Source organism: Scyliorhinus canicula, chromosome 29 (assembly GCF_902713615.1).
Source record: "Scyliorhinus canicula chromosome 29, sScyCan1.1, whole genome shotgun sequence".
Taxonomy (NCBI): Eukaryota; Metazoa; Chordata; class Chondrichthyes; order Carcharhiniformes; family Scyliorhinidae; genus Scyliorhinus; species Scyliorhinus canicula.
Genome location: NC_052174.1, coordinates 13820068 through 13832394, shown reverse-complemented (window position 1 = coordinate 13832394; position 12327 = coordinate 13820068). Strand labels below are relative to the sequence as shown.

Genomic DNA, 12327 nt, shown 5'->3' with positions numbered 1-12327 from the left:
GGAAAAGAGTGCTTGGGGGGGGGGGGGGTGGGGGATGGCTGTGGAGGTCGAAGCCCCCAGTGGAAATGGCTGCTTTTGGCCTGGTGCTGAACGTTTGACCCCCATTCCTGTGAACACAAGTGTGTGGACGATGCTGGGACTGGCCTGACTGAAGCGAGTAATGTGACCAACCCTCAAAGGCGAGCAGCACCCCTGGATGGTAGTCATACTGTCAAATGTTTTACGACGGGGACACAAGAGGGTCATGCAGTGTCATTGGGAAGTCGACTGTGCGTCTGGTCGATTTGGTACTCCGCTCTCTGCCTTGACGTGTGACCTGTGTGCAGGGTGTGGGGGCGGGGTGGGGGTCGGGTGGGGTCACAGGTCAGCACACCGCTCCTGCCGGCTGTAATGGTCAAACTGATTTTTCCAGTGCATCATGTAGGAGCTCCATCGGTGGAACTCCATTTTCCACTGGCGTTCCGCCTCGTCGATGGTCTCTGGAAAGGAGGGAAAGAGAAAGGGGGTGAATCCAGCTCTCCCGGCGTAACCTTGACGACAGCTGCTCTGCCGTGACCTCACCAGCTGTCGCGCTGATGCCTACCACAGCTGACCAGCATTCCCACCTCCCAGTCAGAAGGTCCCACTCCAAAGGACAATCTATCAGAGAGTTTGCAGAATAACGCAACCTCCAGAGTGAGTTACAGTTTGGAATCTAATCAAAAATATTCCGCTGGTTTAAATATTGAATGAATTGCTGACGGATTATCGGAACCACAGCAATATACCACAAACGGCATTTATTGAGTAATTTCCACCTCTGTCCTGTAGCCACAGCACGGAAGCTCGCGGTGAGGCTGTGGTGACGTCCTCCATAACTTATTTCATCACCTACTTGACATTCGATGGCATATTACCATCGCTGACCAGCGCCCCCACGATCAACATCCTGGGGGTTACCATTGATCAGAAACTGAACTGGACCCAGCCACATTAATATTGTGGCTACCAGGGCAGGTCAGAGGCTGGGAATCCTGCGGAGAGTAACTCACCTCCTGACCCCCCCAAAGCCTGTCCACCATCTACAAGGCACAAGTCAGGAGTGCGATGGAATACTCTCCACTTGCCTGGATGAGCGCAGCTCCAACAACACTCAAGAAGCTCAACACCATCCAGGACAAAGCATCCCCACTTGATTGGCTCCCCCTTCCACAAACATTCACTCCCTCCCCCACCGACGCACAGTGGCAGCCGTGTGTACCGTCTACAAGATGCACTGCAGGAACTCACCAAGACTCCTTAGGCAGCACCTTCCAAACCAAATTATTTCATAGAATTTACAGTGCAGAAGGAGGCCATTCGGCCCATCGAGTCTGCACTGGCTCTTGGAAAGAGCACCCTACCCAAGGTCAACACCTCCACCCTATCCCCATAACCCAGTAACCCCACCCAACACTAAGGGCAATTTTGGACACTAAGGGCAATTTATCACGGCCAATCCACCCTAACCTGCCCATCTTTGCGACTGTGTCCAAATGTTAGGTGGGGTTACTGGGCTATGGGGATAGGGAGGAGGTGTGGGCCGAGGTTAGGGTGCTCTTTCAGGGGCCGGTGTAAATTCGATGGGCCGAATGGTCTCTTTCTGCACTGTAAATGCTATGATTCTAAACCGGAGGAAACCCACGCAGACACGGGGTGAACCTGCAGACAGTGACCCAAGCCTGGAACCGAACCTGCGACCCTGGCTCTGTGAAGCCACAGTGCCAACCACTGTGCCACCGTGCTGCCCTGACTGCACCGCATGGCGGGCACAGAGAAGCAGCTGAGTCGCTGGAGTCCCGGTGCCCAACTGGCGTCCATTTTAAATCAGCTTTTCCCAGAAAGTGGTAACAGGTTAGGCCTTAAAATGGAGGAAAGTCCTTTTATATACACAGGGCGAGCTCTGATGATGTCAATGCGGGGGGAGGGGGGCTCCCGATTGCTGTTTTTAACTCTTGATCAGCTGAGGCATTTATAAGTGAGCCACTGGACTCTGCGATGGAATTTTCCACATCCTCCTGCAGCCCCCTCGCCCTCACCCCTCCCCCGCCCTGGCAACCGGCCATGGGGCCTCCTTCTGCCATTTGAGGGGCAGCCTCCCTATCGCCTGCTTCTTGCCCTCTTCAAGCAGGCAGCTGACTAACAGCAAATAAACTAAGCCCAGCCTTACCCTCACCTCATTATCCTTCCCCCCATCTTTGGGTGGATTGGCCATGAAAAATTGACCAAAAGTCTATGATTAACTTAGGTAAAAGTTCGGCGCAACATCGTGGGCCGAAGGGCCTGTTCTGTGCTGTATTTCTCTATATCTCTATATCTCATTATCCTTCCCCCCATCTCATTATCCTTCCCCCCCCCCCCCACTTTACCCTGCACTCCTCAGAACACGCACCTACTTATATTTCCCTGGTCACTATCTGACTGACAAATTTTAAAATGACCTCAAACAAAGAGAGGCCTCATTTCTGACCAGTGGGCCTGCAGAATGACCACTTCCACCCACCTCACCCCTCCAAGGCAGTCGGGATATGCTACTGGCTGAGGCATAGAGCAGGGAGGTTATGCTCGATCCACGGAGGACGTTAGTCAGGCCCCAGTTTCTGCGTACAGCTGGCTGCTGAATTACAGGAAGGATGTAATGAGATTTCTCCAGCCGGGTCCACGGGAGATTGAGTATTCACTGCGGAATTTTGGCGATGATTAAAGATTGTGTTCCTCGGAAGAGAGGAGGCGGAGGGGAGATTTAACTGAGGTGTATAACATTACAAGGGGCCCAGATAGAGGGGGGATAGGACGGCTCTAATTCCTGAATGGGCCGAACGACCTGTGTTGATCTCGCAACCAGTTTTGGGTGCGGGGAGAGAACGTCGTCGGCACGTTTGTTGATATTAAGAAGGAGGATGTGCTGGAAATTTTGAAAAGCGTCAGGATAGATAAGTTCCCTGAGCCAGACAGGATATACCCAGGGTTACTACGGGAAGCGAGGGAGGAGATTGCTGCTCCGTTGGCGATGATCTTTGCGTCCTCACTCTCCACTGGAGTAGTACCGGATGACTGCAGGGAGGTGAATATTGTTCCCCTGTTCAAGAAAGGGAATAGGGAAATCCCTGGGAATTACAAACCAATCAGTCTTACGTCAGTGGTGAGCAAAATATTGGAAAGGATTCTGAGAGATAGGATTTATGATTATTTAGAAAAACATAGTTTGATTAAAGATAGTCAGCATGGCTTTGTGAGGGGCAGGTCATGCCTCACAAGCCTCATTGAATTCTTTGAGGATGTGACGAGACACATTGATGAAGGTCGGGCAGTGGATGTGGTGTATATGGATTTCAGTAAGGCATTTGATAAGGTTCCCCATGGTTGGCTCATTCAGAAAGTTAGGGGGCATGGGATACAGGGAAATTTGGCTGGATACAGAATTGGCTGGCCGAAAGAAGACAGCGAGTGGTAGTTGATGGAAAGTATTCAGCCTGGAGGTCGGTGACCAGTGGTGTCCCGCAAGGATCTGTTCTGGGACCTCTGCTCTTTGTGGTTTTTATAATGACTTGGATGAGGAAGTGGAAGGGTGGGTTAGTAAGTTTGCCGATGACACGAAGGTTGGTGGAGTTGTAGATTGTGTCGAGGGCTGTTGCAGGTTACAACAGGATATTGACAGGATGCAGAGCTGGGCTGAGAAGCGGCAGATGGAGTTCAACCTTGATAAATGTGAAGTGATTAATTTTGGAAGGTTGAATTTGAATGCTGAATACAGGGTTCAAGGCAGGATTCTTGGAAGTGTGGAGGAACAGCGGGATCTTGGGGTCCACGTACATAGATCCCACAAAGTTGCCACCCAGGTTGATAGGGTTGTTAAGAAGGTGTATGGTGTGTTGGCTTTCATTAACAGGGGGATTGAGTTTAAGAGCCGCGAGGTTTTGCTGCAGCTTTATAAAACTCTGGCTAGACTACACTTGGAATATTGTGTCCAGTTCTGATCACCTCATTATAGGAAGGATGTGGATGCTTTGGAGAGGGTACAGAGGAGATTTACCAGGATGCTGCCTGGACTGGAGGGCATGTCTTATGAAGAAAGGTTGAGGGAGCTAGGGCTTTTCCCACTGGAGCGAAGAAGGAAGAGAGGTAACTTGATAGAGGTGTACAAGGTGATGAGAGGCATGGATTGAGTGGATAGCCAGAGACTATTCCCCAGGGCGGAAATGGCTGTCACGAGGGGGACATAATTTTAAGGTGACTGGAGGAAGGTACAGGGGAGATGTCAGAGGTCGCTTCTTTACACAGAGAGTGGTGGGTGTGTGGAATGCACTGCCAGCAGAGATGGTGGAGTCAGAGTCATTAGGGACATTTAAACGACTCTTAGACAGGCACATGGACAGCAGTAAATTGAAGGGGTGTAGGTTAGGTTGATCTTAGATTAGGGTAAATGGTCAGCACAACATTGTGGGCCGAAGGGCCTGTACTGTTCTATGTTCTGTGTTCTATGTTCCAAAGTGCTGCGTTACGGGGTGTAATGTTGGAAACGCAGCAGCCAGTTTGTGCACAGCAAGATCCCACGTGTATCGTCAAGCGATAGTGACCGGATAGCCTGTTTCCGTGGTGCTGGTTCAAGGATTAGCGCGGCACGGTGGTTAGCACTGCTGCCTCACAGCTCCAGGCTCCCGGGTTCGATTCCCCGCTGGGTCACTGTCTGTGCGGAGTCTGCACGTTCTCCCCGTGTGTGCGTGGGTTTCCTCCGGGTGCTCCGGTTTCCTCCCAGAGTCCAAAGTTGTGCAGGTTAGGGTGGATTGGCCGTGAGCAATTGCCCCTTGGTGTCCAAAATGGTTAGGTGGGGTAACGGGGATAGGGTGTGGAGGCCTGACCCGAGGTAAGGTGCCCCCTTTCAGAGGGTCGGTTTCGCATCGAAGGGCCGAATGGTCTCCCCTTGTACTGTAGGGTTTGCAGGACCAACATCCATTGAGTATTTGTGGACTAATCGGCCATAACTGGGCTGGGAGGAGGACATAAGTTTGATCCTGCACCTATCATGTCAGGACGACCCATGATGAGAAGATATCGGGACCCCTCACTCGAACCTCCAATTGCCTTTCTGCACCCCTTTCTGATTTTGAGCAGATCTATTGCACGGCAGAAGATTTGCCTGATTGAAAAATCGCACACGGATCATTATTGAGATGGACGGACTGAACCCACGACAAGGGTTTGCAGGGTACCCAGAGAGTTTAAAGGCATTGCTTTATTGACAGTATTTACACATGCAGGGAAGAGAAAAATTACAAAGACCCGCGAACTACATTGAAGAAAATCAGATGCATATTTAACAGGCGATAAAATTAAATTGTACAATCGCATAACACAAAAATAAAGCAAAAAAAAACGTGAGTGGCATTGCAGAAGGAAACGTACAAATCAACATAAATAAAATACCGTTCTAACGTGAAAGGTTCTCTTAAAACTGTAGCGGGGGAATAACGTTTTGATCTTTGGCTGGGGGCGAAGGCATAAGATGGAAATTGAAACGGATTGAGAGAAGTGGAGATGGAGCAGAGAGGAATGGAAGGAGAGAACAAAAGAAAAAAGGAGTGGATGAGAGAAAACAGATACGAGGGTCAGGAAACCGGCCCAAGAGAAGAGCGGAGAGAGAGCGCGAAGGAGAGAAATATGTGAGGGACAGAATGGATTGGTGAGAGAATGCATCAACAAATAGAATTATCCAACAGTACCACGCAGCGAGAAGCTATCGAGTGAGGCTCTTTCTAAGCTAGTCCCAGTCCATCAGCAGACATGGGAACAAAATAATGCCATTCGGCCCATCGAGTCTGCTCTGCCATTCAATCATGGCTGATTATGTTTCTCATCCCCATTCTGCTACCTTCTCATTACCCCTGATCCCCTTATTCATCAAGAATCTATCTATCTCTCTCTTAAAGACACTGTGATTTACCTTCCACAGCCTTCTGCGGGAAAGAGTTCCACAGATTCTGGCTGAAGAAATTCCTCCTCATCTCTGTTTTAAAGGATCGTCCCTTTAGTCTCAGATGGTGCCCTCTGGTTCTAGATTTTCCGACAAGTGTAAACATCTTCTCCACGTCCACTCTATCCAGGCCTCGCAGTATCCTGTAAGTTTCAATAAGATCCCCCCTCATCCTTCTAAACTCCAATGAGTACAGACCCAGAGTCCTCAACCGTTCCTCATATGACAAGTTCTTCACTCTCGGGACCATTATTGTGAACCTCCTCTGGACCCTTTCCAAGTCCAGCACGTCCCTAGATACGGGGCCCAAAACTGCGTGCAAGAGAATTCATACAGAATTAATGATGTTCTCTTTGTGATAAACTCCACCTACATTTCTCAACCCCCATTTCCATTTAAATCACTCTCTTGATCACGTGTCCTAATCCGGGGCAAGGAATGTAGCGAATCTTAAGGAATTATTGCAGATCGCTGGTTCCCTTTTTCTCCGAGACAGAACTGCCTGGTCTTGGGCCTATCCGAATGTCAGGATTCAGTGAACAGCAAACGTGACACTGCTGTTTGAAAAAGGAGGTAGGAGAAAGCGGGTAATTATAGGCCAGTTAGCTTGACTTCGGTAGTAGGGAAGATGCTGGAATCTATCGTCAAGGAAGAAATAGCGAGGCATCTGGATGGAAATTGTCCCACTGGGCAGACGCAGCATGGGTTCATAAAGGGCAGATCGTGCCTAACTAAATTAGTGGAATATTTTGAGGACATTACCAGTGCGGTAGATAACGGGGAGCCAATGGATGTGGTATATTTAGATTTCCAGAAAGCTTTTGACAAGGTGCCACACAAAAGGTTGCTGCATAAGATAAAGATGCAGGGCATTAAGGGTAAAGTAGTAGCATGGATAGAGGATTGGTTAATTAATAGAAAGCAAAGAGTGGGGATTAATGGGTGTTTATCTGGTTGGCAATCAGTAGCTAGTGGTGTCCCTCACGGATCCGTGTTGGGCCCACAATTGTTCACAATTTACATAGATGATTTGGAGTTGGGGACCAAGGGCAATGTGTCCAAGTTTGCAGACAACACTAAGATGAGTGGTAAAGCGAAAAGTGCAGAGGATACCGGAAGTCTGCAGAGGGATTTGGATAGGTTAAGTGAATGGGCTAGGGTCTGGCAGATGGAATACAATGTTGACAAATGTGAGGTTATCATTTTGGTAGGAATAACAGCAAATGGGATTATTATTTAAATCATAAAATATTAAAACATGCTGCTGTGCAGAGAGACCTGGGTGTGCTAGTGCACGAGTCGCAAAAAGTTGGTTTACAGGTGCAACAGGTGATTAAGAAGGCAAATGGAATTTTGTTCTTCATTGCTAGAGGGATGGAGTTTAAGACTAGGGAGGTTATGCTACAATTGTATAAGGTGTTAGTGAGGCCACACCTGGAGTATTGTGTTCAGTTTTGGTCTCCTTACCTGAGAAGGACGTACTGGCACTGGAGGGTGTGCAGAGGAGATTCACTAGGTTAATCCCAGAGCTGAAGGGGTTGGATTATGAGGAGAGGTTGAGTAGACTGGGACTGTACTCATTGGAATTTAGAAGGATGTGGGGGAATCTTATAGAAACATATAAAATTATGAAGGGAATAGATAGGATAGATGCGGGCAGGTTGTTTCCACTGGCAGGTGAAAGCAGAACTAGGGGGGCATAGCCTCAAAATAAGGGGAAGTAGATTTAGGACTGAGCTTAGGAGGAACTTCTTCTCCCAAAGGGTTGTGAATCTATGGAATTCCTTGCCCAGTGAAGCGATTGAGGCTCCTTCATTAAATGTTTTAAAGATAGAGATAGTTTTTTGAAGAATAAAGGGATTAAGGGTTATGGTGTTCGGGCCGGAAAGTGGAGCTGAGTCCACAAAAGATCAGCCGTGATCTCATTGAATGGCGGAGCAGGCTCGAGGGGCCAGATGGCCTACTCCTGCTCCTAGTTCTTATGTTCTTATGTTATACCGAGTGGGGCAGGATGTGATAGCTGTGGGTGCACAGCAATATCAAGTGGTTCCACTTTCTTACCAGATATGCCTGTATTACCCGCTGGTCAAGAGGGGTCAGTTTCTGACAGTTCCTCATAGCGTTGACCTAGGAGAAGGCTCATCAATCACACCCCTCCAGGCTGCATGGCATACATCTGCTTCACCTTGTCTGAGCGGGCAAGCTCCTGGCATAGTAGGGTTGCCAACCCGCATCCCCCTTCACCCCCTCAACCCCCTCCAGGATTGCTCTGGGTGTCTTAACTAAGCTCGAAGATAGCAAAAGGCCTCAAGATTCAAGATCCATGACCGCTCCAGTCAGATGGTTCTTCAGCATCATCTTGATCACCGCACGTCAGGGTGTACACGGTCCCGTGGATGTGATTTTTAAATTTATTCTGTCACTGGATGTGTGAGGCCCAGCATTTGTTGCCCATCTCTAATTGCCCCTTGAACTGAGCCTCTCCCTTGGCCCATTTCAGAGAGGGCCAGTTAAGAGTCACCCACATTGGCTGAGGAGTCTGGAGTCACGTGTAGGCCAGATCGCAATAAGGACGGCAGATTCCCCCTTCCCTAAAGGGGACATCAGTGAACCAGATGGGTTTGTATGACAATCGACAATGGTTTTGTGGTCATTATCAAACTTTTAATCTCTTGATTCCTCTTGAATTCTAATTTCACCATCTGCCGATTTGAACCCGGGACACGATGGGAGACTCGAACTCAGGAGATTCTCCTTTGGATTCAGAATCGACGCTGATTTAGAAAAAAAAAACACACACCATTCCCCCGGGCGCCTCCCATGTCCTTCGAATGTCCCAAAGCAAATCAGAATCAATTCATTGTTCTCTGAGGTATTGTAGGAAATGTGGCAGCTAATTTGTGCACAGCAAGATCCCACAATGAGGTAATGACCCTGCGACCTGTTTTTAGTGATGTTGGCTGAGGGATAAATATTGGCCAGGACACTGGGGGTGGGGGATTCTTCAATACGGCAGCCGTCAGATCCCGTAAATCCACACAAGAGGACAAACTGGGCCTTGGGTTTAATGTCTCAGGTGAAAGCTGGCATCTCGGACAGTGTAACCCCCCCCCCCCCCCCCCCCCCCCCCCCCCCCTCTCAGTACTGCACTGGCAGCGTCGACCTGGACTTTGAGCTGGAATGGGCCTTAAACCCACGAACAGTGACTATCCTTCAGAAATTCATTCAATGAAATGTGAAGCACTTCCAGATGTAAAAGCTGCCGCAGAAACACAGTTTGTTAGTTCGTCCTCTAACCCCCACCCCCCCCCCCTCCCCCCCCCACCCCGAACAGAAACTCCACGTCACTCAAGAGTCTGGACGCTTAGATCCCGAGCTGGTTGGTGTGGTACAGTGTCCATCATTGACCACCCAGTCCCTCTCGCCGTTACGTCACTGACTCGACATTCGCTGGTCAATTAAGTACAAAATCCTCACCCCTGTTTTTTCAAATCCCTCGAAGTGGCCTTGGTACAGTCCCGTCGCAATCTCTGCCCCTATCGTCTACTGCAGGGGTGGGCAAACTACGGCCCGCGGATCGCATGCGGCCCGCCAAAGGTATTTCTGCGGCCCACCAAGTCATTAAAAAAAAAAAATTTTTTTTTTAATTTAAAAAAAAAAATTTTTTTTTTAAGGTTAATGGGGGGGGGGGGGGGGGGGGCTGTTGGGTTACTTACTGGTATAGGGTGGATACGTTGACTTGAGTAGGGTGATCATTGCTCGGCACAACGTCGAGGGCCGAAGGGCCTGTTCTGTGCTGTACTGTTCTATGTTCTAAATGAGGCGCCCAGAATCATAACCGGGTGAAGTAATTATTTTACTTAATATACTATGCGGCCCTTTGTGAATTGTGAATTTCTGAATGTGGCCCTTGCATGGAAAAGTTTGCCCACCCCCGGTCTACTGGGACAACCAAAAGGGGCCATTCGGCCCTTTGATTTTGCTGTTGTCATTAAATTAGATCGTGCACACAATACGAGCCAACTTTGGGTTGCCCTACTGCACTGCTCCCCATTCCCCCCCCCCCCCCCCCCCCCCCCCCCCCAGCTCCTCGCCCTCACTCTCTGCCTCCTGCCTTTCCTCCTCAGCCAATCATAGCCCTCAATTCCAGCGGGTTGATCCTCCTGTTCGAGTTAAGGCTCAAACTATCACGCCACCTGCTGGGTTCCTCTTCAATGTCACGTCTGCACCAGCTCAAATCCTGCCTTGGCACCGCGGGATGTTCTCGGGCTCGCTTTCAGTGAATTACTCCTTTCTTCCCTGCCAATGCCCCCCCCCCCCCCCCCCCCCCCCCCCCCACTCCTCTCACGAAGACTCGTTCTACCACACATCACACTCTCCTCCTCCACGCGTAACTTGTAAAGTGGAGAAAGGAGCAGATGGTGAATAATCCAAATGAGGTCAACGAAAAGGCATCTCAGGGTTTATTGGCCACCACCCCGCACACCTCGAGAGTGAAGCTGGAGCACTGGGCTTTCGAGTCGAAGTTTGAATCCAAATCGTGCACTGATACCATGTCGGGGGGGGCGGGGGTCACCCTATGTTGTATCTGGGATCTTGCTGTGCGGCTGCTGCGCTTCTGCGAGCATCTACACTTCAATGCAAGCATTCTTATTGGCCGTGAAGCACTTTGAACAGCAGCCAGGTGGTGAGAGGCGATATATCTCTCTTGGAGAAGGTCATCTCAAATCGCCCACCCTCACGGCACCTCTCCTCATGGCCAACTGTAGAACCAACCGCTATTTGACTGAGTGGTTTTCGATTCTCAAACAGCCTCTTCACTCTCTGAGATTTTTACAACCAAAGGCGTCAAACATTTGTTGCCCAGACGTTTTTATTTTTCCCCACCTTGATTGTCCATTTTTGATCTGGCAAGGTTTCTTCCCCTTCCCATCCTGAAAACGGGACGACGGAGTGTTTTTCCTCTGCGCTGAATCATTCCAGAGCTTCTGTCATCCTCCTGGTAATTTAGGATGTGGAGAACCATCTTGGCGTAGTAAAGAATGCGCTCCGGTTTAATCCGGACGCAATTTTAACTCCTGGTTGAAGCTGTTCAGTTCAGACCTCGGGGGAATGGGCCTAGTTCCATCTGAGAGGCTCACCTTTTGCACCCAGGTTTCCTGGAGGGTATTTCTCAGTCTGGCCGGTTTGCGGAATCGATGTGAAAACTTCGAGAAGACTCCATCAAAGGCTCACAGAGCTTGGGGAAGGTGGGATTCCAAAGAAGGCCGTTATATCGTTCAAAGTTGTGGAGAATTTTGACAGATAAATAGGGAGCAACCAGGCTGATTCCTGGGAGGGGGGACTGTTAAATGAGGTGAGACTAAATCAGTTCGGATTATATTCACTGGAGTTTAGAAGAGTGAGGGGGGAGATCTCACAGAAACGTTCAAAATTCTAACAGGTTTAGACAGGGGAGATTCAGAAAGAATGTTTCCCGATGGTGGGGGGGGAGTCCAGAATTAGGGGGTCGGAGTTTGAGGGTAAGAGATAAACCTTTTAGGACTGAGGTGAGGAGAGATTTCTTCACCAGAGTGCGGTGAATCTGTGGAATTCGCCAACACAGAAAGTAGTTGAGGTCAAAACTGTGTAATTTCGAGAAGGAATTGGATACAGCTTTTGGGGCTAAAGGGATCATGGGATAGGGGGAGAGGGAGGGGGAGGCGCGTTCAGGGTATTGAACTTGATGATCAGCCATGATAATGGATGGCGGAGCAGGCTCGTAGGGCCGAATGGCCACCTCCTGCTTCTATTTTCTCCCTTTCTAACTGCTTCCCTCGGCAGGGTGATCAGCAGAGACAGATTTCAAGTGATTTTGTGTCGGGAAACAGGGGAATTCCCACGATTTGCGGAGTGAGTCATTTTGATCTGGAAGCTGCTGCCTGGAGCAGATTCAATTTGAAAAGGGCGGAAACTTGAAAGACGTAGAGGGACAGTGAAGGACAAGCGGCTAATTCGGAAAGCTCTCTCAAAGGGCTGTGCGATTCTATCAGTTACTTCAGAGCCAGCCGCCTGCTATTTATTATCTTCAACTTTGGCATTAGGGACAGTACTTGGGTTGTGGGACTTATTAAGGTCGCCACTCCCTTGACCTTTAACATAAATGGGCCAGGAAACCACATCCCAATGAACCTGACAAGCTCCAAGACAAGTGAGACCTCGAGTTAAATCCAAAAAAGAGCAACAACACAGAACACACAGATTAACCGGCCAATTTGGGGGATATACCAATGCTCAGCTCCCATTTTCAACACCGGCCACCCTTGGCAATCAGTTGTCCAGCTACCTGAGAGAGTCAA

General features: G+C 49.3%; 1 protein-coding gene across 6 annotated transcripts in view; it reads right to left on the bottom strand.

Moving 5' to 3' along the window:
- Positions 1-12327, bottom strand: part of ache (acetylcholinesterase) — a 52512-nt gene continuing 40185 nt past the window's right edge. For all 6 annotated transcript variants that reach the window (XM_038786849.1, XM_038786853.1, XM_038786852.1 and 3 more), the window contains one exon: positions 1-479. In XM_038786849.1, coding sequence (XP_038642777.1) covers positions 358-479 — 122 coding nt within the window. In that variant the 3' untranslated portion in view covers positions 1-357. The remainder of the gene's footprint in view (positions 480-12327) is intronic.